Source organism: Phalacrocorax carbo, chromosome 2, assembly GCF_963921805.1.
Source record: "Phalacrocorax carbo chromosome 2, bPhaCar2.1, whole genome shotgun sequence".
Classification (NCBI taxonomy): Eukaryota; Metazoa; Chordata; class Aves; order Suliformes; family Phalacrocoracidae; genus Phalacrocorax; species Phalacrocorax carbo.
In genome coordinates, this window is record NC_087514.1 from 121,258,243 (window position 1) to 121,285,393 (window position 27,151).

Genomic DNA, 27,151 nt, shown 5'->3' on the forward strand with positions numbered 1-27,151 from the left:
TTAATGTTTAAAACAATAGTTTAATTGCTATCAGCAAATGCTTACTTGCTTACTACCAAATAGATAATGATTAACTGGCTTCCAGTCACACTCTTCAGAGGGAAGCAAGTTTCAGATGTTTCCATTCTGGGCCCCTTTCATTCATTTAACAACATCCCACGGTTAATTTGCTGTGCAAAGTACAACAGGGAATGTGTTTTAAATCAGCAACTTTCCTCCACAAGGCGCCCACCAAAGTTGCCGTAGCACTGCCTGTCTTCAGGGATCACTCTGATCGTGGTGACCACACCACAGCATCCTGCACAAGCTTCTGGCAGGGATGAGGACAGCAGGATCACCACTCCATGACCACAGCATACCTATCTTGCCCACCACTGCAGTGGGTTCAGTAATTTGGAAGCCTGCAAGGTAAAGGCAGTAAGTGCTTGCTCCAGCGTTCACAGTAACTAGCCACTGAGTGCTGCTATTTTGGCTCCAGTTTTCCTCAACCTGTTTCAATGCAGCTGGTAGCCAGTAACGAGAGCAGCAGCCCAGACATCACAAGGGCCTATAAGGCTCATCATCCTAACAACAATCTTGATACCAGCACAGCTGCGCCTCAAGCAAATCTGCAGATGATACTGAGTTAGAGGAGGTGGTTGAATAGGCAAATCACCTCAACCCAGATGGACCTTGTGAAACTCGACTGGGCCAAGAGAAACCTCACACAGTTCAACAAGGAGAAGTGTTGAAGCCCTGCACCTGGGGTGGAATAATCCCATGATTAGCACTGATGGGAAACTCAGCTCTGCCAAAAAGAACCTGTGCATTACAACCAACAGGTACCAGGCTGAAAAAGCTGAAAAGGTGCACCTAAGGCAGACCGTGCCCTCGGCTACATTAAGGGCACCACAGCTGGTCAATCATGGGAAACTATCATTCCTCCCAGCTCAGTGCTGGTGAGGTTGCACGCTGAATACTACATCCAGGTCCCCCAGTTCAAGAGGGATGTCAAGACAGGGTCCAGAGGCCTACATTGACTCCTACAAGGAGCGCTGAAGGATGTGGGTTTTTTCAGTCTAGCAAGGAGGAGACTAAGGAGTAATCTAATTAGCTGCCAGCTAAAACTTGAAGGAGAGCTGCAAAGATGAGAGAGTTGAACAAACGCTTCTCAGCTGTATTGGATGGTATAACATTGAGCAACAGCCACAGATGGCAGCTTGGAAGTTTAGGTTGCACATTTAAAAAAAAAAAAAAATCTTTCCTACCAGGAGGGTAGTGTGACCCTCAGACATGTTACCCAGAGAGGCTATAAATCTCCATCTCTGGAGGTTTTCAAGACTTGGCAAAGCCATGGTTGATGCAATCCAAGAATGGTGACAGTCCTGCTTTGAGCAGGAAGATGGATCAGATGACCTCCAGAGGTCCTGTACGACCAGCATTTCGATCAAATGCCACCATTTTTTCTTACAGTTTATCAAAAAACAAAGAACATAGTTGCAAAAAAAATTGCAGTGATGCTGAATGTTCTCCTAGATTCTCAGACCCATGCATTTATTTTCCTGAATAATCAGAATAGCAACGCAGTTGGAGGAGGTGGGGGTTTTGTTTGCCTTTTTTTTTCCCCTCCTTAAAAGGACCATGACCTTCCTTTCCGCTCTCCCTGCAGACTAAAAACTCCAAGCCAAACCAGAACTGAGAGTTAGTAAAAAACAAAATAAACCCACCCAAAAAAACCAGAAACCCCTTCTTGCTACAGGCCATGTACAGATGCTTATAAACAACTTGTAAAATGCAAAGCCTCGGGAGTGATCTCATTTTGGCAGATCTATGAGGCGTTTTGTGAGCTATATATTAACCTGTGATGATTGTTTGCATTACTGACAGAAAATACAGTCTCTCAAGAGTCTAAAACACCCTTGTATTCTTTAAGCTGTTTATTGAAAAGCTATAAAATTGTACACAGGTTAAAATTTTCTTTTTTCAAAAGCAGATTTGAAGATTTGTATTTGGGTAGAGAAGGCAAAGGGGAAGAGAGGGTGAAAATAAGACTTGCTAGGGCTTTTGGGGGAACAAACCATTTCCTCCCTGCTGCATAACTAAATGAAATGCCTGTGGAATACACTGACCAGATGTCCCTTAGTCTCTGCTTTTGATTAGGTGTCTTGTGATTTTGTGCTGGGCTTTTTGGTCCCATCTATGCGTCCACCCCTCCTCTTCTAACAGCTTGATTGTTATAGAACTGACCTAACTCCTGACTCTAGTTTATTTTCTGGTAAACCTGTAGTCTATAAAAAGGCCCAGGAAATCAGAGTAGACCTACAAAGCATGTTCTGAGAGACATCTAGCTCTGTGCTAAAGTTAGGTGATGCGTATAACTCCCTTAAGACAGGATCACAAGCCATATTCCATGAGACAAAAAGTTCAGGGCACAACCAGCAGCTTGCTTCATTATCTACTTCTGTTACAGGCAGTTGGTCTCCTCAAAGACAGAACACCACCGTCCCTTCTTTAGGAGCCTCAGAAGAAAATGAGGAAGAAAATATCTAAACATACAATATCCTTAAACGAGCCAATCATTGCCACTGTGCACTCAGTCATTTGAAATCTACTGGACTCCTTGCTGGTTTTAATCAGCCTAGCTCCTTGCCTCAGAGGGGTAGGGAGGTGATACTCATTTGGGTGTTGTATGGGAGATACTACACCAAGCCTTTTGTCCCTCCCTCATTTTTCATTAGGTTATTGAGAGATGCTGGTCTGCTTGGAGTTACTCACACTAATTAACAAGTCTATGGCACCAGAATATGACAAGTTGTTCATCCTAATACCAACCAGACACAGCCTTCTTGGGCACTCACTGCCATCTGCTTGTTAGTTGTGCACTTGTTTGTGGCCAAAATTATAAAGCTTCTGCCTTCTGGAAGAGGAGATCACAGAATACCTCCAGGTTTCTCTCTCCAAGGTAAAATATCTTATTAAGAGAGAAAAATATCAATATAAAACCTATCCCCAACCCCACCCCCCACAATATGGACCTGCATTCTCAGGGCTTAGGCAGTGACTCAGTGAGCCTAGGGTTTATAGCTGGTTTCTAGGTTTACAGAGGCTCTGCATGCTCATCTGCACCTGGCAGCAGCCTCCTTTGCTGAAACCAAACATAGAAGCAAGGAACCAACTCCCACAAATACACGCTGTAAGATTTACACAGCCTACCCTAGCGGATTTTGCTAATTATCCAAGAAAATAAATGCTCAGCACATACAGATGCAACAGATAGATTCAGGAGAAACACCGGATCATTGTCTCACCTAATTGCCACCAAAACAGCAAATGTTTGTTGGTAGAAGTTTCCAGAGGGTTGGCAAGAAAATGGCAGGCTGGTTCTGAAAGCACATCTTGTGCACGCAAGGATACCGACATAAGCAAAGAGGCAGCACCTAGGTACAGGTTTTGCCTGGGTGATGGGCTCCTTCTGGACTTGTTCTCCCAGCCCCCAGAAAGCCTCACACCCATCAGCAACAGCCCACGCTCAACAGCAAGGACATCCGCTGGAAGAAAGGCCCAGGCTGACCTTGTACAACTTTGACAGCACACTCACAGCTACTTTTGAGAGAGTCATTTTCCTAAAGGACTTGTTGAAGATAAATTAATCTATTGACCCTTCATAATTTTACCTCATGGAATTATACATGTCTCCATGGCATGTGTGAGTAACAGGCTTGCTTTCTTGAAGGAAAAAGTTGGGGTGGTATCCTGGACAAATGAAGGGCTAAGTCCATTCCTTGAAGGAAAAAGCCTAGGTAGCAGCAGGAACAGACAAAATTTCAATTTCACTGCACAGCAATAAAATTCTCCTTTAAGAACAAACCACTAACACCCTTTACTAAGTGAAAAAAAAATCAGAAGCAGACACAGCTAAAGACGACGGACGTTTCTTCCACATCCTGGCAGTGAAATTTATATCCCAACAGTAGAACTGCAAGTTTGCTACAGCCGAGAGAGACTTTTCTTACATAAACTGAGTCAGTACAGAGCCATTCCCACACACGACAGAGAACTTAAGACTCTTCAAGGTAATCTTTTCCAGTAAGTACAGGCAAGAGCTCACAGATTCGTACTGTTTTATTAGAAAACGTAATGAAACACATCCAGAAGGCAGTAATCAACATCCATAGCAAGTTAGTTTTCGTAGCAGCCCCTAGCATTAGCTTTTATCACTTCATAATAAACTCCTACCTATTTAGAGCACTGTATACAATAAAGATTGGGGTGGCTGAATAACTTCCCCAAAGTTGCAAGGCTCGTGCTGCCTTCAGCAGTCATCCCTGAGCAGTTACCACACAAAACAGGTACACAGGGTATCACTCAGACCTCAAGTCACCCACAGGCTCAAATGCCAGCTACTATTTTTTAACACATGATCCTGTCCATGGCTTACAATCTCTTGAAATAGCCTTTACTAGCGGCCAGAAAAGACTGAGAGGGGAAGCAGTAAGAGAGAACAAAGCAAGGCAATCTTTCCTTTACATTACCTTTTTTTTTCAAATGGTGTAGATTTGCCTTTTGGCAATAGCTATGCCAAGTACTACAGCTATGCAAAGGAACCCACAATCTAAATCTCTTGGGTTTTTCCAAATTGAAGAGGATGCAAAATTTTGCTAATCAACTCTTCAAACAACAGCAGAGGAAAAAGGAATTAATGTCTATTTTCACATCCCAGCACCCTTTGAGAACCGCTTATACCTTCCCACTAGTTCTGGCATCTGCCATTGCATCAGTAGCTAAGAATAATAGCCAGATCACCTGTATCACTTTTTGCCTAAATCAGTTGACATCTAACAACAAAAAAACCACAATCAAAACTTTCCTGCCCTGGCCCTCTCCTTGTTGAAAGAAAAGAATGGAGGGCATTTCTACACCAACTTACCCCAGTATTCCAATATTTCAGACCTACTTGCCCAACACTTGTAGTACTTCACAACAAAAGAACAATCAAAAAACATTCTTGAAGGGAAGGGAAAATAATTAGGTCATTGCATTGTTGACAGTTACTGGAGAGGATGTTGAACAGCTACGCTGGCTTTGTATTGCTGCCTTCTGGAATAGCTAAGAACTGATGAATGCTTTGTGGGGTGGGAGAAAGACACCGAGTATTTTTTTTTTAATCTTTTCTAGATAAATTCTTCAAAACACTTAGATGAAAACAGTATTTTCTTCTACTTCTGAAAAGAAAAACAGAAGAGGGAAGAACCTCTAATTTACAGTGCACAGCTAACAAATCTAAATAATGGAGCCCTCCAAGTCACGTCTTCTACTAATGATGAGAAGACCGGTTACAGTTTTTGCATCAATAGCTTATCCAAACTAATCATCCATCAACAGAATAGTGCTAACATAAAATGAAAATGTAGGATGTATAAATACCAACCAAAAATAACTAGATCCATTCACTGAGGCACAGAAAGCACAGGCAGACACTGGAGGTCTGACTTTTAGAGGGGACACATATATGCACAGAATTTATCGATACAGGTATTTCAAGTGGCTAAAACTTAGTTCCTACTACCCAAAGGTGCAAATCACATGGTATTTACAGATAGTTTTGCTACAGATGCCACCTAGTCTGCAGGAAATATGAATAACAGAGCACTAAATATGAATCAGGTAAGGATTTTTTTCAGTTCATACGTGAAGTAGCAGCTGTTAGTGTTCCCAAACACAGGGCAGATTTCCAGCTACTCAGGGTTAAGAGGGTAGAAACCTGCCAGTCACACTGACCTACTATCCTGCATTAGCAGGGTTGATGGGAAGACAAACACATTCAGGAGCTTTCATTTACAGGATCTTCGGCATAACTTTCCAAATCTAACCAGGCAACATCTGTTATCTTCTCATCAGTTTAAGGACATCCAGTTTGAGACACTAGAATATCACACTACTCAATCCGATGACAGAGCCAGAACACAAATGTAAAACTATTTACTTAGACTTTTAAGGCCTCAAATAACCAGCAAAACCCAGCTGGTTGACCCAGATAAGTCTCCCTGAGCAACCTGCTTCCTAGGCATTGTCACAACTTTGGCCTGAAGAAAAAACACAACAGAACCATAATGCAAGATTTGAAATACAGTTTTCAGGTTTTAAGCATTCAAGTGGAGCAAACCGAGCGCACCAAGCACAAGCTCCGTCTGGCAGCAGTGAAACACTGAACCATATGTACCTGAACACAGGGTACTGACTCCTACACGCTACTCGTGGGATTTCAATCACAGCTGTGCAAACATGACAAGAAAGCACAAGAAGCACTTCATCAAATTTTGAGAGGAGCAGAACATTTTCTTTACTTAACCCAAAGTGCATCCTAAGTTTACAAAACTCCATGCATTCCCTGGTGGAAGTCCAACAAATGACTCCTCACCCTCAATAATAAAATTACTGATGTCGGGTTCCCTTGCTTGGCTTATTTCCTCTTCAGATGGATGCCTGGCCCCACAGCCAGCAACACACCATGTGGAAAGGGAGATGAATATACTGAGAATGCCCCTGGGGATCACAGCAATGGGAACTCCACGTTTCACAAGACGACTGACGTCACATCGACATGGTTTCCCCAAGATTTAATGACGTGTTTTGCAACAAATTAAAAAAAAAAATTAAAAAAAAAAGGAAAGAGCTAGTGGGAAGAAAAGGTTCAGGTCTAGAGCAGGTCCACAGGGAGCAGAAAGGGAAAAAGGGCACATAAAACTTTTTAGGCCATCAGGTACAAGCCGCAGCCTCTATGCTTCATCCTTTCAGGCACCACTTCTCGCACAGCTCACCTACATTTCCTCTCCTTATCATTTCTTTACAGCCCTGGGCTCCCCAATTACCCACATGGCAACTTCCATGTCTCCTTTCCCTTCAGAGCACCCCAGTCATCTCTTCCCAGGCAAGGCTTGTGCTGCCTGCCTCCTTCCCTCCTGTGTCCAGCCTGCCCCAGCACTAACCAAGCCATCACATCAGCCTCCACCCCACAGACAAGTTTCTCGACCACCAACACGTAAGTCCCAGTTCAGGAAGGAAGCTGGTCCCCTGCCTCTGGGTGGCCTTTCCACCCCACCAGCCTAAGTAATCAAAAAACAAATCACAGCCATTTCTGTATGGTTGATTTACACACCTGGGGAGCAAGCTGCTTCTCACACCATTCACCCCACCTCCCTAAAGCAGAAATTGTTACCACCTCTACTCTCACACTACCATAAGGCTCCTCAAAAGCCACTAGGGCAGCTGCAATACAGCATCTTCAATTAAAAAGGCAAACTATCAGCACAGACAGACCACAGATAACATTACTTATATTGCCAGCCTAGACTGATTATTGCAAATGGCCGGAGGAGCAACGCCCATACAAAATACCTTCTGCTGGCTCCACCACCATCACCACAAATATAGGTGGAAATACTCTTAGGAGCCTATGGCAGTTACTGACCCCACATTGACAGGGGTTGTTTTTATTTGATAAAAGGGACACTTTTGCACACATCGTTTTCTACTGCTTTCTCCATGTGCAAGATGAACAAACTGTAAGAGAGACCAGAATTAACAGTTCATTACCAGCAGTGCTGCACAGATGATCATTAGTTACCAATGAAAACACAGCACTGAACTATAGCCATAGAAAGCGGTCAAGTATTCTGGATGTTTGGGTTTTTTCTTAAACCATTGGAAGGATTTGTATAAGGTTTATTAAAGTCAATTTTCAAGTTTCTGTATCCTTGCTTTGAAAATGTGAATCCACCAGATAGTTTTTTGGTTTCTAAACAGTTAACCAGAAACACTCCTTCAGCCATGCAAGGTCAGTTGGTTGCTCCACTGTAACTGTGCCAATAATTTTTGCTTTCTACTAGCTTCACGGCAAGTTGCCAAACAGGAATGCAAGTCTGTCACAGTTCTGCTGACATTTAAATTTTGCATCTCAAGTTTCCTCTCCCTCCACCTTTTTTGCCAAGATAAGCTTACCAGATAATACGAATCACTCTTAACTCCTTGTTTTCTTAAATGTGAGCATGAAGGCTTCAGCTCATAAAAGTAGAATCAAAAAGGAGATTCCTTATGACATGACTACGTCCAACATACCAATGGATAACACAGTTAGTGCCTAGGAACCAGAGGGGAACACCTGGATATCCACCGCTGTTGGATCTGGACCCAGGAGCTGTCACCCACACTCAGTGCTGCCCTGTCCACAGCAGAGCCAGCTGGTGCTGTGATCCCATGAGCTCTCACTCACTGAGTGAATTTGGATGGGAAACTTGGGTGCTGCGGGAAGCAGCACTGGCAAGACCAGTTTCCAGTTCCTAATTAATTTTTAAGAGTGATTGGCAGTTTTGCACCTCCAATTTATGTGAATTTTAAAAGCTTTTGTCTCCTGAGCTAAGAAAGTTACCATCTGTAACATTCCACACTTGCCGCACTACTTTCAGACATGTCAAGGTGAACTCATAGAAACTGAGGTACAACAGCCACTTTGGAAAGGTCCGTTCGTTTACAGGCACTGCAATCCTGACTTCTGCAAAGAATGGTATCGGTCTCATCTGCTGAGGAAGAGTCTTCCAACTAGGTAAGTGTGCTTTTATCTACTTACACCCCTCCCACTTTCACCATCAAGTGGCTCAGTTCCTCCTCAGTTCCTGTTCTGCAAGGTTACAGCAGCTACTTTCCATCCTGATTCACTTTGGATATAAGATTCATCAAACCACCTGATGCAGGATTCACCCAACAACTTTCAAACGGCTAAACAACCCAAGACAAGATGTCCTAACTCCCTCTGCATTTAAGGAAGACGTATGTACCTCAAAAGGCTCTTCAAATGCACCTACCTCTCACCACTGACTACCATCAGTGATTAAGGGCCCTAAGTTTTGTGAAGACAGGCAAAATGGAGACCCAGGGTCTGAATATCTGAAAGCTCACTCCTAATAATTCTTTACCCTGTCAGTTATTTTCTTCAAACAGATGTGGCAATTTAGTATAAAATATTGCATGAGTGAAAGATTATTAGTGAGGTGAGAGAAGGGAGCTCTACTACGTAAAAAGTCGCAGTGAATGAGACAGGTTCGCTGTCCTTTCTGAACACAATCTACTTGTCCATCAGCTGCACTTCCTCTTGGGTATACCTCAACGTTAGCAGGGAAGAACCATTGTACATACCGATTCCAGCCTGTTTTTCCAAGCCTTCTCAGATAAAAAGGTACTGCTTAAGAAAGTATGACAACAACATGAAAAGAAGAACTAGTTGTAAAGCTGAACCAGGAAGAGTGACCCAAGGGGAAGCAGAACATGCATACCCTTCAACATAATTGTTCTCTGAACACTAGCTGCACGCATTAGTGAGATGCATGTGGCTATGACCTAGCATAGATTGTTCATCCATTTTTGCCTGAAGCAAGTTTTCTGACACTCTGTTGTAAAAGCTAAACGAGGGTGAGGGGAATATCACAAAGCAAAACGATGTCCCTCCCAAATAAGCTCAGTACTAAAGCAGAGCAAAGCATCCACACCTACTCCCAGTTTGAGCCAGTACTGGGGACTAAAACAACTCCTGGCTCTGCAAAAAAGCTACTCAATAGTAAGAGCTAAAGCTTAATTAAAAGCAACACTCCCAGGGCTTTCATACAGGTTACAGTCACTACAAATGCATGGCTTGTTTTATTCATGGGCGTGGGAGAGAATACATTTTTATCAGATTTTTTTTTCAGCAGAAGCAGAGCAGAAATGCAAGTCCTTCTGTTCAGTTTGTCCCTGGCTTCACAAGTGATGACATACAGATAACAGTGTTTTAATGGCACCTTTCACCCAATGACCCCACAGTGCTTTTACTTCCCTTAATGAACTTGGCTTCACAGCAGCCTGACAGCTCCATTATACACGGGAACTAAGAGACAAAGTAATTTATCTATGCCATGCAGCAGCACAAAATCGGCTCCTATCAGCCCAGTGATTTATGCAATAGACCGCAGTTGCTTTTGCACAGCATCCTGTCACTAGGGAGGTAACACACTTCTCAAACTCTATTACCTGCTCAGACACTATTGCGCAGGTGCTTCCCAGCCCCAGCCCTGCAAAATGCTAAGTCAACAGTGGCTTAAGACACTCCTTGCCTCAGAGGCTCAAGCCCTATACTGTTGTTTACATTATTAGTGTTTCCTGGCAACTTCACCCTTCTTCCCCATTACCTCTGGGCAATAAACATCTAATTCTCTGACTAGTCAACCAGGGAACCAGATTACTAGCAAAAGAAAAAAAAACCACACAGAAAACACAAACACCCCACAATCCGCAACAAAAAAACACAACAAACCAGAAACAAAGAACAAAAAAACCCAACTCAAACACACACCCCCCACCCCAAAACAAAAAACAAAAACAAACAAAACAACCAACCAAAACCCACAGACATGGAAGATTGATCTTCCCATAACCACCTTCTGGATTATAGGAATTTCCTATTGCTGGTTCTTCCATTGGACATGTGCATTACAGCATAGGTTAAAGAACAACATGAAAAGACAATATGCCAAATGCAAAAAAAGTTCTTGCAGCAGAGAAATACATTCAAATTTGATTAAACAACAAATTTGCATCAAAATGCTCCAAAACAGTAAGGTGTGCCTGCAATAAACACAAAATGCCCACTGGTGTACCAAGTGAGGAATCAAACAAAGTTGTCTTGGCAGAAGTTGCATGAAAACTACAGGGGCAAGAACATTAGCCAACTCTCACTTCTGTCTCGGCAAAAGCTGAACGTTACTACTTTGGTGCCAACAGACAGCATCTTGATTCCCTGCGCCACCGCTTCAGAGGGCAAAGCGCTCAAATCTTAACGCTAAGGGACCATTGTTCTGTTAAAGCAAAGTTTCACCCTGTGATAGGCCAAGCTGAAATTCTCTTGGCACACATTACACAATCAAGATGCTATGAAACTCTTGCATGGGAGAATTAATTTGTTTTGAATTCACCATTTTCTGGCAACAGAGGATTGCACAAGATGGGGATAAGGGTGAGGAGACAAAAGGACTTAAGGTCCTATAGCTTCTCCAGGGAAATACTTGACTGAGGGACATCTGTTTTTTGCTGACCCCACATCAGTGCCCTCATACCATTTTAATGGGTTTTATCTTAATAAATGAAACATGTATTTCCAGAAAGGAATCATGCTTGTGCCAAGTGAAAACAAGCTCCTCGGTATGACTAAATACAACTTGCATCAGCCAGCTCACCCTACGACTGACATCTTAAATGCAAGTGACTCTGGACAACTCCCGCATTTCTGCCAAACTAGGCGTCATTAATTATGCCATTCTTTGTTCCCAGAAAACTTTAATTTATAGGTCATATTTTTACTTCCCCTTACTGAAAACAACAAACAAGAATTTACACTTCCCTTTCTCTTACAAGCAGTCGTGCATTTTTCTGTTATTGTTTAATTAAAGCTGTTTCAACCACAGAGAACCTTGTGCCTACGTTTTTCAGAGGCAGCCTAATGGCTCTAAAATAACTGTAAAGACAGAGGTGGAAAACAGTCTTCAGAGGTCAGATGTTTTTATAATTTTTAACAGAAAAATATCAAGCTGTTCCCATGATTTCTCTACAATATTACAAATCAAAGTATAAAAGAAAGATGTGGTCTGGCTGGCACCTAAACGTATTAATATTCTGATAACTCCTCTAGTTTCATATTTCCCTGCCCACTCCTCCCTGGCTTTAATATAGTTGTTCCCAGTTAAGTGGAACTTTTCTAGACTAAAAACTCTTTAGGCAGGTGCTTTACTGATGATCGGTACTCATCTTTCCAATCTCCTGGTTTCCAGATAGATTCGCTGTCTTTCAACACCAATACTCCTCCTAGCACTCACACTTTCTATTTCAAGATTTTATTAGACAAAGAGCCAAAGGGAAACCAGAAATCATCTTCCAGCTCTGTCTGCTAAGCAGGTACAAAGAGGGAGCTCTGTTCTGTGACTGGCTCCATAACACAAAATGGGAAAAAGCGAAATGAACAGTTAGAAAGGAAATCCCTGCTTTAAAAAAAAAATGAAATGCTATCAAGGAATTAAAAGAAAATTGAGTGCATAGCAAATTAGCAGATCTGGGACAAACAGCATTTAAATCTAGCTAATGACAGAATGGATTGGGTGTCTTAGTGGTCTTGTAAAGCACCTTTGAACTAGAATGACTGAATGGATTTCAGGGGTAGCAAAGACATAGCAGTAAAAAATTCCATTTTCAGGACATAATCTGCTGCCAACTTCAGGACAGAGGACAAAGTTCACTGGTCTCAGCGCCTGATGTTACAAACCTCAGTCATCTGATTGTTTTGTACTGCAGAATACGCATTTCTACCATTGACTTTTCTAGGAATAACTCTTCAAGTCCTATGCATCATGCCTTACATAGCTATTCATAGTAACAGAAGTATATGATAATACTCGAGGCACGATTTGGGGGAATTTTTTCCCCTAAATTGCACATACTAATACAATATAAACAATGCCTTGATCTTATTTTGTTACTAACTTCCTCTCTTTCTCTGACTTACTACTGATTTATCTCTAGCACACACCATAGGCCCCATGAACAGGGATTGCTTTCAGAGTGGTTACAGTTGAGTAGCAGATACCGTGCTTGCTGTGCTTTGAAGCAGAGTTTACCTATTTGCTGTGCTGCTTCTAGCCTGAAGGATTAAACCTAACAACCCCTACACATCATCCCCACTGCCTGAAACAATGGCTCCAAAATAACGCCGAGCAATTTAAAGGGTCAACATGGTTGCATATTATCTTGCATACCGCATCTCTTCCATCCAATTCCTGCTTCATCAGGTTTCAAAGCAATGAAGCTTGCATTCATGCCTCCCTCTCCTGTGCCTTGTTCTGAGGATGTATTCTCTTATCTCCCCTTCTCTGCGAGTTTACTTTCTGCCTTCTGGAACACACCTACACTACTTCTCTCATCCCTCAACCTCATCCCCTACCTATTATTACCAACAAAATCCTTCCGTAATTTTCATGTATTTCACACGTGCTACCCCATCTCTCACTCTTCCCTTGAACACAATGGCAGCCAATCCTGGCTGCCCAGCCACCGATGCTGCCCCACACATCTTTCTAGCCAAGCACGGAAGCAGCAGCTGTAGGCAACTTTTCTTCTACTTCTGCCTCTCCCTGCCTCAAGAGAAAACAGAAGTAGCACCCAGGAAAAGCCTCCCCCTGCCTTAGGAAAAAATCAAAAAGCCTCAGATACCAGCAAACCCCACTACAGACAACAAGCAGAAGCATTGCCTAAGCCACCACATACTCAACCCTCAGCTACTTTTTCCCTAAAGTGAGAAGCTGCCTGACATCTCACAAGCTTTCTTGCTTTCCCTGCAGCCAAGTAGATCACACCTTTACTTCCACACCTCATCCTTTCCTGCTTCAGCCACACAGGCCTATCAATAATCAAGTAGTAACTGGGGCAAGGGAGGTAAGGTCCTAATCACAGTACAGAAAGCAGAGCTCAGTTTCTCACCAAACCAACACACTTTACAGCCATATTCGGCAGATTCTTGCTTCAACACAACCTAATCAGCACGAAACCCTGCAGGTTTCCCCAAGTCTGCCCCACTCCAGCCTCTTTCCCAGCAGCTTCCAGCTGCAGCCATTTAGCTGCTGAGCATTTTGTTTTAAGAAGAAAAAGCAGATACACAAATTTTACACTGCATTTTCAAATAACAACAACTACTGATAGGAAAGAGCAGGGCTCTGAAAGGCCACTGATAATGAAAGAACAGCTACTCATCGTTTGTGTCTGCTCTAGCTGCTCTTGGACTAAAGAACACGTGCAGCTGTGAAGAAACACATTTTTGCCATTGATTCACATGGCTGACATGCAAGTGAAGACACAGACCAGTGTCAACCAAGTGCATCTGCTGAAGATTTTATTAATAGCAGGAAAGCAATGCAGTCAGTATGTACTCTGCGACTACCAGCACAAGCTTTATAAGGCAGAAAGTTCTCACCTGCCTGGCCACCCTCCGAGCCTCCCAGTAAGGTTTAGAGTCTTCTACAGCTTTTCCAATCTTCTTTACCAGTTCATCCAGTTTTACTGTTGCTTCTACCAGCACGGAGCGGAACTTCTGGCGTGCATCCTTCAAAACGTAGCAGAAAGGGAAGAAAAAGGACAAAGACAGATTAGAGTTTGAAATTTATTTCTACCTGTTTGTTCCTACCTTCAGGTTGCTCTTTACATTCACACACAAGCTGACACATTCAAAACAGTTACTGGCATCTTGACTAAGCCAGAATTCTTCAATGGAGGTAATAAAAGGAACCCAGAACTGCATCCGAAAGCTAGCATCCTGGACACCAAATCTTTGTCTTTCAGAGACAGCTTTCATAAAAAGCCTGCAATAGCCTGTGCTAGATGTCACTTCTGGCAGGGCTTCTCAGAGATGAATAGTTTGTAAATTACTTGGCAAACAGCAGCGTAGTAAGTTCTGAGAGGGAGTTCAATGGCAAAGACATCTTTTCTAGACAGTGCTAGAATGGGGCTAACAGGCAGGCTAAATCCCCACAGCAGGCTAGCAAATCAGCAGGAATCAGCATCTCCAAAAGCTTAGCATGTCACACCCTTAGTACTGTTCCCCCCAGACACACCATTTCACAATGCAAACAAGGATGGAGAGGATCTGCTTTCTGCAGGAAGAACTGGACACTTCCCACATGGCATGTCTTCAAGTCAGCTCCTCTTTCCTTTTACAAACACACCTTACTTACTTCAATAGCAGCAAAAAGCTTCCAAGTCCTCGTGGCAAGACTTTCTGCCACAAAAGCCCATGTTTTCTGCTATGGTTTGCATCAATGGGTAAGGACGCCTACTTTCAATTTGATTGTTAGTATCTACTACATTTAAGAAAAGTAAATTCCAGCTACTTCCAAACTGGATGAGTTGCCCTCTTTCCATGATTAGCTGAAGCCATTAAAATACTTTCTCTGCTCCACTGAAATTTTAAGCAAAGTGATTCTGATTTCGATCTCAGGCATCCAACACAGACTCTAAATCAATGGAATTATTGCAGAGAGATGCAAATTCAGGCTGGGACCTGGCCCAGAATTTAAGGAGATGAAGAGGAAGGGCCATGTGAGCTCTTGACAAGCCTTGTAATTCTAATTAGAGAGCAGGATTTATGCAGACTGCTAGAGTGACATGTTGATTATCAGGAAGCAGCTGGCTTGAAGAAGTGCTCTAATTCAGAAGGTTTTTGTCGTTATTGTTGAGGATTTCTAGAATGCACAACTGTTTATTCATTGGAAGAATTAAAATACATTGGAACCTCCCACCATGCTCTCGGAAGGGGGGGAGGGGGGTGACTGCAATAACGCATTAGTTTTTACAGAAAATGCAACGTACTTCAGTAAAAGCTTCTTTGCTTCCTTTTTACTGTTAATATTACCATCAGTAAAATTTTAGTCCAATGCAAATAGCTTTAGATTCTTAAGGTACTCCAATTTATTCTAAGGAAGTATGCAAATGGATAACAAGGTCAAAAATGGAGAATCAAATGCACATTAACTTATTATTTTACTAACTCAAATCCAGTCAATAATCTAATTTCTTAGTGAAAGCCTGAAATGTGTCACTCAAACAATATGTATCGAGTCAATGATTTTCTCAGCGAGAAGAGTTTGAATATTTCCAACTAAACTATCAGGCATGGTTCACTGCTCAAGATGAGTTTCACAAGTAACTGAAATAAGACTGCAAGCTCGATGACTATATGGCAAGAAAAACGTTGAGGTACTAAAGCATATTTAACAAAAAATTCCTACAAGCGCAGGAATAAAATTAAAAACTCATTTCTAAATAAGTGAGCCTGAAGGTTTGTTTTTTACTTTCTTTGTGAAAGCTGCATATCAGGATACTAGTTGTGGAAAGCAAATAATTAAAGAAAAACATAACTGTATACGCATTAATTTTAAAAAAGCCCTATGCAGTGATTCATCAGAAAATTCAGTTCCCATGTTTGTAAGATAAGCACTTGGAACAAAGAAACCATCACTACCACATCTGTGCTTAGAGACCTACCCCAAATGTATTAATGTGATAATTACATACACTTTTATCCAATACGAAAGAAGAGGACTAGTCACCACCTAGAGTTTTAAAAAAAAAAAAAAGAAAAAACTAACCAAAACACACTAAGGACAGAGCAGTCAAACTAACAGCAACTTCTGTACCCATTAATCACCCACCAACTCAGACAAAGTACACACAAATTACTAAACCATAACTAACCCTGTAACTGGCACCTGAGGCACAGGTCTTGCAAATGGTTAAGGACACATTTACCCATGAGCGCAGCCCCGCCACGCGTAGCTAGTTACACAGAACAGCGAGCTTCAGCTGAAGAACAAACTGCTGTGAACTTCCAGTTTATCATTTTCCGAAAAAGATGTCTGCTTCCTATTTTGAGGCTTTATTTGGGTCTGACCATCCTCATTTCTTCCAGTGAAGAGCAATAACTAAAACCAAAACACCCTAGAACTTTATACCCATGTCATCCATCACATTACTTATTTTAAATAGCATTTATTCTCAGGCTCCTGACTGTCAGGAACACAAGCCTATAGGCTCCACCACCTTCTGCATGAGAGAATAAGCAAACACTCGTACTCTGCTGGGATCAGCCCCCCTACCAAAGGTTTCCAGCCATTCACTTCGGTCACGGCAACAAGATGCTGAGGTCTCTGAGAAGGTGTCATTCCAAACCCATGCCCTCTCCTGCACTACACAAACCAATTTTACTCCCCACTAGCCCCAACTACACTACAAAAACAAACAATCCCACACTGTCTATCAACACCGTGTGTGCTCCTGCAGCATCCCAGTGCATTCACACCACCCAGCCTCCTCTGTCCAAACTGATTTGGCTCCCATGGTCTCAGTGACCACAGCTTTGATCTGGGAGCTATGGCAACATCTCCTGTGAGCAGGGGCACAGCTCTCTCCTGCACACGCACAGCCGCACCCAGCGCGTCACCCCTGCCATGTGCTGGCAGAGCACCTCTAAAACTCATCACCCTTGGGACAGTGCAAAATCCCCCTGGCAGGTGCCCCTGGGGAAATTTAAACAGGAAATACAGGTGCAGCAGCTATTTTTACTCTTCATGTGAAACTGGGGAGGTTAGAAGCACCAAGGCAATTGCACCAGGAGCACTGGACTTGGTGCTCTTGCTACTTACATGACATGAAAAGCACATCTGTGGTTCATGGGAAGGATGGGCCTGTGGTCAGGGCAATAACTTGGGAATCAATTTAATTCCCTGCTCTATGTCTGGCTTCCTGTGTTACTGTCAGTGAGACACTTCAACCCACATGTGAAGTGGTTCAAAGCTATAAATCCTCTTAATGGTCTTTTCTGGAAGAACACTCACTTCAAAAACTTAGAGGCTCAGGAACAGCACAGCAGTGCAGTTCATCCATGGCCCCCAGCATGAGGGAAGCCTTACATCTGTGTTAGGAAGACAACCACACCACCTTCAACTCACTTACCAAATCCTCTGGTGTGACACGCTTCCCTACAAGTGTTACTATTTAACTGCCAAACTTGCTTTGTTCAGACCTTTACTTAGCACATATGGATAATAGAGACAGGAAAGACAACGATTCCTGCAACTCACTGCACTGTGTCCGTTTTGCCCGTGGCAGCGTACGCCATGCAACTTTCCTAGCACAGTCCTCAACTCCTGGTTTCTGTATTTCAGTTCCTTGGAGGATGATCCTTTCCCAGCAGAAATGCTAGTTAGTGATAAAAGCAAGTATGCAGCCTTAGGTAAAAGACCTGTGAGTCACACTCACCATTTCTGGGTGTTTCTGGAAAAAAAACACATGGATTTGTTTTTCTCATCACTGCACTGAATAAATACACAGACCGTATAAACCGTAACAGAAGCAACACAACTGACAGAAGACATCTCAAACACCCAGACAACATTTCAAAAGCTTGTTTTCCCCCCTACTTGCTCCTAATCTTACACAATCATTTTTAAGAACACCTTGTTACTGATTTTGCAAACAGAAATGTGATATTGAAAGCTGCCTGGCTAACATTTTCAATGTTTGTTCCCTCCTATTTGCTCAATGAGATGATGACAAGCCTTTCTAAAGCTGGACAAAAGCCAATTAAGGCACTTTAGCCTCAACGCATGTCGCAAGTTGCAAAAAAACAAAAAAGCTGCAGTTGAAACTTCTCACTGAAGTGATAGTCTTAATAACTAGACTCTCACTACCTAAGCATTTGTCATACACACACTGTAGCAGATAGCACTTAGTGCATCACATGAACAGCTGCAGTTTACTTTTCAACATCTTGTTCTACGGCTGCAAGAGCTCCACTCTCAACAACTTTCTTCCTGGAAACCCTGAGCACTTTTCTCCCAAATGATAGATTTCACAAGCACAGTTTTAGGGAGCATGCCAGACTTCTACCCCATATATGCTTTTGCTGCAATAGTTCATTATTAAAAGCAGACCTTGTTTCCAGCAACTGGCTGCTGGGCAGCTATCTGCTACAGCTCCAAAAGAGGGACCATGCTTAACAACAGGCCATCCATACAGCAGCATTTTGGAGATCTACCCTCAAATGTGGAAGGAAACAAAAATACAATTTTACACTTACGCTGCACCTGTTGGAGAATAAAGCATGCTTGTTTTCCTTTCACATGAGTGATGGTGATGAGCTGGTGTTAGCTGCCAGATGACAGGCAAATAACTATTTCTGCCCCTCAAATGAGGCATGTATTTTCAAACAATTTTCTTTTTAAAATTAACACATCAACCAGCTATGAAGCATCTTAGTACCAAGCACATCTAAATTTCATTTACAGAGGTTGTCCTATGACCTTTCTGACAAACTGGTGTGCAGAACCACTGGCAACCCATTAAGCCAGCCTGGAATGTGCATGGGAAATGAAATTGCTGACCAAGAGACATGCTTCATCTATTTCCAAGAGGCAGGCAGTATCCATACCTGCCTTCCACTGCTGCAGAGACCTACCAGCTGCAAAAGCTCATTTCCAACTCAAAGTAGTGTCACACTATCAACAACATCCAAGTGTGAAAGCAGGTAGGCTTCCCAGTTACATGCATACCAGAGAGATGCACATGCGTGTGCTCAGAGATCTACCTCAGAGCATCAAACAGGTTAATGATATTTTTAACATCTATTGGTTTACTTGAACTGCTCAGGCACCAAGACTGACTACCAAACCTTAAAAACATAGTGCAAGGAAGCCTCACTTAACTTCCAAGCATGGGGAAGAGCATTTCCCCCCCCCTCCCCCCAGCTGCTAATTTGTCATATAAGAACAATAAAAATTGGCATTTGGAAGTTGCTCTAACCTCCTGCCTGCAGACAGTTACAGTCTGAGACTACAAACACACTGGTATTTTCAGTTCTCTTAGAAGAAAGGAGAGGAAAGCAGGCAGGGGAGGGCACTGGGTGCTCCTTCCAAAACACGATTTCTCTCCCTAACCCTTCCTCCCTCCCTTGGGGTGGAAACCCACCTCTGCTTCAAGAACGTGAATCAGCTAAAGCCCTTTGACTCACTCGGGTGACAAAATCTTTCCAGAGCCATAGCAGAGGAAGGAGCCTTTCCTTACTCATCCATGGATGAAAGCAGAAGGCAAAATAACAAGCAATCCACACGCAGGAGCCATTTCCCATGGAAACAAGTAGACTACAAAGAGACATGGAAAGATTTGTCCTGCTAGTGCTGGACAAATCCATCATGTACATATATCACCCTCCAAAAACCAACAGGAACACCAGCCAGTGAGCTGCTTCTCCCTTATCCATGTACATGTTATGGGCATTGGAAAATGCTGCACAGGGATGCTGATAAGGCAGCAGATGTTTCTACAGATAGACGTTTCCCCAGGCCAAGCAGGCGTGCCCAGAATGAAATTCCTGCCACTGACAGGCCATTTTTCTAAAACTTGAAAGATTGAGGAATTTTTTTTTAAAGTCTACTTAAAATTCTTGTGTGTGACAGGGTCAAAAGCTTGAGCTTTACCCCAAACACAAGTATTTTAGTGAGGAAGTAAGAACAGCAACTCTAAATAAAATAGCCCTTCCCCTTCTGAAAGGGGTTCAAATGCTGACAAGGCTTACAAGTGAAAAGAGAACCACAGCTGATACACCCTTTTCCTTCGACCCTAACACCAACGCAGGGTGACGTCTAGGATAAATCGAGGACTAAATGTAACATTAAGTCTTGTAGATTGGGACTAGAGGATCTAGGCAAGCATACAAGAAGGATCCTAACCAGGCCCTACTTAAAACAAGAATGGCTGAAAGCAGCACTGTTCAGCTCTAGTTTTCACGTGCAGTTGTTTCCCCTTAACAACACTGGCAAGCCTGTAGCTCCAGCAACACAAAAACTCTCTCTAACAAAAACCACATTTGGGATAGCTGGGATTCCAGTGGTAATTTTAATGGTATGTGCTGTATTTCCCCTCCCTGCAATGATGCCAGAGGGTCACTGCGTGAATTTGTTACAACGGAATTGTACATTCAGGAGCCAAAGATGTGTATGAGTTAGCTGGACAGGAGAGTTGTGCGCATTTGTTAAGTACATTTGCAACCCCTGATGTGAGTTCAGATGGAGATGCATTTCCAATAAACAGGAAAAAAGCTCAAATAGCAAGGCGCCACTCTAACTTGCATTTGGCCAAAACATACTTCTATCTCTACTGCAAGATGTTTCCCCCACCTCTTCACAGACACTTCAAACATAAACAGGGACATTAGCGAAGCCAAGCGTTAAATCCCTCGGAGGACCCTTATCATCCTTTGCTGTGTCAGTAGTGCTCAGTGTTGCACTTAGTATGAGCAGCATTATGGATTTTAAATCAAGCCTAATCAAAGATTCATTAACAGGCAATACATTAACACAACATATAACTACCAGCCACTCAGTGCCCTTTAGCAGCTCCGCAAGTCCTGAACAGGCTTCAAGCATCATCAGGTCAGGGTATTTCCCCAGGGTTTAATAGGATAGGTCAAAAGAGCAAAAAACCAGAAACTGTTCAAGTCATGCCACGCGTGTAAATCCACCCCCTCGCAGGTGGCTTTTATGTTTTAAAATAAGATTAAAAACAGGCAAGCTGACTAGAATTCCCCATTTTATCACCTCTGTGAACAGCAAACACCAGTATTTTCTACATTGTTCTAACACGGACATGTCTACGGCTACACCAAGACAGTGTAGGCTCAAAATCCTAGAAGCCTCTACTGATTTCAGCCCCATAACATTTCCATTGGGTAAAGCAGCATTTTTACTTCCATTTTGCAGATGTAGACCAGAGGCACAGCGAGAACAAACGCACGGGGTTTAGAAGCATTTAACACCTACAGCCTTTTTTCCCAGTTAATGGGAACTGGAGACAGTCAGCAGTCACATTTAGAGCGACTCCTACAAAGCTACAGGAAGTCCAGAACAGACTCGCACTACTTAGATGCCACAAGGTTACCCTTCCTGCTTATCAGAGTGTACATCAAGTCACAAAAACATGGGTGTCTTTTTCTGAACTTCCTTCAAAGAAACATACCTTCTACTCAAACGCCCCCATTGCTTTTCCAGATTATTCTGGGAAAAAATTCAACAGTGGGAATGCATGGACTGCCAGGTAATGCTACAGGAAGCTGTCAATCAGCATCTTGTGCTGTACATAGTCTAACAATACTGTCTATGTTCCCATTAGTCAACTATGATCAGATACTAAAAAGATGAAGAAAATAATAATAGAAAAATAGGATAAATATAACTCCATTGTCTGGTTAAAAAAAACAGACCACCACATCTTCTAATGAAATATCTTGCAATAACAGCAACACCACAAACTAGGAAGGGGTAGCAAGAGGGACCCAAAGCAGCTAATAACAGCCAAAACAGCAAATCTTCAAAGAAAGACTCAGCACGGCTCCCCCAGAAGCCCACGTTTTCAGCAGCACTGAAGGATTTTGAAAGTCTCTGAAGCACAATCATCCCAGTTCTAAACTCCCCCTTCTAGATTCTGGATTTACCCTATAAGTCTGGTTGGCAAAGCTTTCTTTTCTTTTCCAGAGTATCAATGCAGGGTTTTTTTTTCTAACCACAAGTGTATGGTGGGTTTGGTTTTTTTAAATATCTTTCCTCTAGAAAGGTCTTAAGTCCATTTAAAATGCATTTATCAAGGCGTACATAAATTAACCCTTGCTTACATCATCCAACTGCATTTGTCCTCAGAATTTAAGCAGATCAAAAGTAATGACAATCCTCCCGATTCAAAATTATGCAGTTGCATGATACCACAAACTGGCTTCAATCCAGTAAGATTTTCAGATGAAAAGGGAAGAGGAAACATTCACAAAAGCATACTGTTGATGATATTTCAAATTAATTCCATCAAACACTGCTTATAGTAAGTACTACAGACAGATCTGCAGTAAACATTTAATGACATAGAGGTAGAAAGCGTCATATAGTCATTCTCTGCACTATCTGACATCTAGTATTTCTTAGACTAAGGTAAGCAACAACATTAAGAGCAAGCTAATGTAGAAACACTGCTCTCTTATTTACAATGATACATCCAGGAGCCTTTTGAGCTCACCATCTGTCACACACACAGTAGCTACAAATCTCCAGGCTCTACAAATACTCGAACACATGAATAATTTTAATCAAGCAGTAAAATCCCATCTTAAGTCATTCGGACTTATTTCATGAGTATGCATTTGCATTATTATTACTATTCTATCTGCTTCATAATATGTCCTCCGTGCAAGGTTATGACAAGATTAATGAAATCCAGGCAACTATCCATAGCACCATCTTTCAATTTCAGTACCTCAGCATGAAATAAGGAGACTGAAAAGATATATATAATTATTTTTTTAATATATGTATATAAAGAGTCCTGAAGTCCATTTAATTGGTACTGTTACAGACCAGCATACTGATTTTTAAAGTTCCCTCATAAAATTTAAATCAAGCTGGTGACACTGAACAGTTTTCACAGCTGAAATATAGTTTAATTTTGCATAACAAAATGTCCCCCATTCCACTAAGTTTATTTGCCAATAAATTCACGATCTACATGCCACAAAGCACAGAAAATGCAAACACGTAGGGAGAAGACGACAGCCACATGACAAGGCTGCTTTGTTTCCAAAGAAGTTCATAACCCTGTATTCTGTTTGGTGCATACAGTAGATACTCCAATATTTTAAAATACTACCAGGAACCATCCCATGCTCCAGGTACCCATCTCATGAAAACACACATACAAGGCGGGGAATCAAACACAGACTTTGACATTTTGAAGATGCAGAACAGAAATCTATAGATGTATTTTTAGAGCATGGTCATCACTGCAATCTCAGCATGTTTTGATACAGTAGTCAAAATACTGTAATGTTATCAAAATCATTTAGGATCTAAAGTAGCATTTTATGCCAGTTTTCCCTTAATAGCATATTCGTCTTACACTTCCACTGGCTTTATCTTCTTCCTTTTGCAGTTAACAAAAGAAAATTTAGACACACAAGTAGGACAGTTTGTTTTGATTTGTTATTAGGTCAGTAATACTGAGCCTTCCAGAATAACTACTAAGTAGCTGAAGCTGAAATTAGGGGACTTAGAAACAATTCCTTCAGAACTTTCTATTAGATTTTTTTAAGTGCCCAAGGAAACCTCTTTTTTCAACTAGGAAGTAATTTCCTTCAACTCCTCTAACCTTCCTTCATTACTTCTCTTACTCAGAAAGTAATTACAAAAAAGGCAAAACTAACAAGCTAAAAAAAAATAGCCACCGAGGAGGAGATACGGGCAGGTAACTGTATGGCAAAGACCTTTTACCCAAAGAAACTTTCACTGTCTATAATCACAAGAACACAAACCCAAAACAGTTACTTGTAAAAACAGAACTTATCTAAGTTTAGTTTCAAAACCTAAATATAGGGTTTCCGGGGTGGGGGGAGGAGAGGAGAGGGCTCTCCACATAGGGTTTTTACACTGTCAGCATCCCTCTACCTTCTCCCTTTCTGTTCCAGCTGTTAGCTCAATTCACACCTTTAAAAAAAAAAATATATCACCACCAGACTCTTGCTGCCAAGTTACCATTCAGGATCAGCACAATTCAGGAAGGAACCTACTCATAAACAGTTCTGTTGCTCACAAAACGCAACATGAACAGAAGGAAAATGCAAGGATGAATTCCGTACCTCCAGCTCCGTCTCTCTCCGATTGATATCGTCTGTAGATTGATTTAGTTTTTCTAGCTCCCCCTAGAAAGAAAGAAGGAAAAGTCAAACGCGTATTAAGAAATCGGGGGAGGGGGGGGAAAAAAGTGTCTGAGAAGGCTCATTCAGTACCCCCACTGAAACCTCACAAGGGCTGTGGCTTACAAATTCAGTGACAAGAGGAAACCTTGGGACATTTAGAGTAACTTTGCCACTGATCTTCTATTTTGCTACTTACAAGAAAAATAATCAGAGAAGCCCTATAGTTTTATTTTAAGGCTGTACATTTCCTGTTCTGGCTTACTCCTCGCTATTAAAAATAAACATAAGGTACAGTAAGTTCTGTCTTGTTGATCAATACAGTCTGTATCTGCTAGTTTGCAGAGAGATACACGCTCCCCCTGCAAAAGGATCAGTGTGAAGTTACTACTATCACAGGAGACATACAGTGAAAGCGCAGCATTGATAAGAAACACGTCTTGCAGCACGAGAGGCATTTCACTCTGGATTTTGGCAAACCCTTTTATAACACAGCCAGTCAATGGGACATATGATTACGTTTACTTAGTCTGCCTTCGTGCCAGCATTTTGATCTCTTAACAGCAAAAACAAAGGTGTTAAATCCCTTGAATAAATATTTACTAGAGGTGGTGTTGGCATGAACCAAGTTACTGTAAAAAACAAAGCTCATTCTTAATGACTTTCTTACCACAAAAAGCAACCCTCAGGAGCAGACTCCAATAGCCGTCTTTATTTGAGCAACACATTACTCCACGTGAGAGCCTATGATTTCAACAGGAGTGTCCTCTAACGCAAACATTCTTTACTTTTCAACCAGCGTAACAGAATCCGCCTTGAAATGTTTCGCTGTACAAACCAAACACTGTAAATTGATTGTCACTTGGGTGATTTCCCACTAGATTACAAAAATTGCTCTTGTTACAATCAGAAAGGAATTAGTCGTAGTAGCTTAGTTCTCCTATCCTCAGAGGTCAGATTTCATTCCCAGCTCCTAAGATTTGGAAGATAAATATTTGCATAGCCATGTTTTCTGAAACAGACACTCATACAGAAATTACCTAATTGCCTTTTACTGTAAGGCTAAGAACGTTATGGCTCTCAGGGAGGCAGATGCAGCAGCCTGTTTTTTCAAACCAAACAGAAAACTCAGCAAAAACACTGTTTAATCAACAAGGTGCAAATCAGGTACGGGGAAACGTGTCGCAAGCTGAAGAACCTAAGGCCAAAATTAGATCAATAGGCACTAAGGGAGCTCAGTTTCCCAAAATCAGGGCAGTAACAAGCTAGCTTTTGGCTGAGGGCCTCACCCTGTGTAACCATGTTTTGTGAATTTTGCAATTGCTCTGCTCGGCTCTGGAAAAGAAACCCTCACGATGGAGAGGAGGATGACAATTACAGCAAGAAGGGCCCTATGCCAAGGATCCATCCTCTCAGCAATGTACATATCCTTATATTCACTCATGACAAACAGTCCCAGCAACATCGGAGGCGAAAGCCGTAAGCCTGCAGAGACCTAAAAATACATTTCATTTCAGGGACCACAGCATGCTGAAGTTTGCACCAGGCAATTGGTAAAGACATGATTTGGGGGAGGAAAAGCTTTGTTTAGGAGCCATGCAAGAATAAAAAGCATTTCGGAAGGCATTCATAGAGAGGAAACACCATCTTCCACTAGAGCTCCTTTTTTAAACAATTTTTAAAAAATAATCTATGTTTTCCCCCATATATTTCTGGACATCAGCCCCATTTCACGAGCAAGGTCACGCTGTCACGGTCAAAAAGAAAAGGGGAGGGGGATTTCAGAGCAGGAGAGGACGAAAGGCGGCCCAACGCAGCCGGGCGCCGAGCGGTGCCCGGGGCCGCGGGGTAACAAAGGGCCGGGGCGCCCCGGGGCCGCTTCCCCCCGCAGCCGGCGGGCGCCGGGACACCCGGGGCTGCTCCGCACCGGCCCCCGGCACAGGCACATGAGATAAATATATATATGTGTGTGTGCGCGCGCTATGCATATGTATGTACATATGCATTAAAGGCAAAAATAAGAGGCAATCATTAGAATAATTATTATATGCATTTTTAAATAAAATCAAGGCAGCCACCCAGCCCCAGAGAGGCCGGCAAGGCGAGGCGGCCCTCACCTGGATGCGGGGGTCCACCTCTTCCTCCTCCGGGCGCGGGCCCTCCTCGGCGGCGCGGCCGCGCCTGCCCCCCGGCTCCATGGCGGCGGCGACCGCCGGTGCCTCCCGCTCCGCCGGTGCCTTCCGCGGCCGCCTCCGGCTCCTCCGGCCGCGGCTCCTCCGCCCCGGCCCGGCCCCCGCCCGGCCCCGCCTCCGGGGGAACCCCTCCCTCCCGACAGCGCCCCCCCACCCCCGCTTTGTGCATCCGCACCGCAAGGAGGAAATGAGCGCAAAATTGCGGGGTTTCCTTTTTTTATGGGGTTTTTTTTTTTTCAACGCTCCTTCTTTCTTCCCCCTCCCCTTCCCCCCCCCCCCCCCAACCCCGTGTTAATGTTTGTGTTTTGCAGTGCTCGGTGCTGGCCCCGCCACGCTCCCCGCCCGGCAGACCGAGTGCGCGCAACTGCAGTGCGTGAAACCAAAATTAGTAGTTTCAGGTGCAGGGAAATGCTAACGATACCTTGGGAGGCTTTCATCCATCCCCCCCCCCCCTTTTTCAGGCTCTGCTGGGGGCTGACATGTCTATGGAGAAAAGGAGGCGATAAAAATAATAAAGGCCCTTTCAACAACCTTGACAATTCAAATGAAACTCAGATTTCTATTGTGTGGCAGCTAGGCAAGCAACTATTGTACCCACTGGATGCAGCGGAAAAAGATACACTAAAGACGTGTCCTT

At 42.8% G+C, this 27,151-nt stretch overlaps 1 protein-coding gene across 1 annotated transcript in view; it reads right to left on the reverse strand.

Moving 5' to 3' along the window:
* SH3BP5 (SH3 domain binding protein 5) overlaps positions 1-26,616 on the reverse strand; it is a 53,954-nt gene extending 27,338 nt beyond the window's left edge. The window contains exons 1-3 of the mRNA XM_064444146.1: positions 26,440-26,616; positions 24,266-24,328; positions 14,018-14,146 (exon numbers count right to left, since the gene is read on the reverse strand). Coding sequence (XP_064300216.1) covers positions 14,018-14,146; positions 24,266-24,328; positions 26,440-26,520 — 273 coding nt within the window. The 5' untranslated portion in view covers positions 26,521-26,616. The remainder of the gene's footprint in view (positions 1-14,017; positions 14,147-24,265; positions 24,329-26,439) is intronic.
* Between the last annotated feature and the right edge of the window lie 535 nt (positions 26,617-27,151).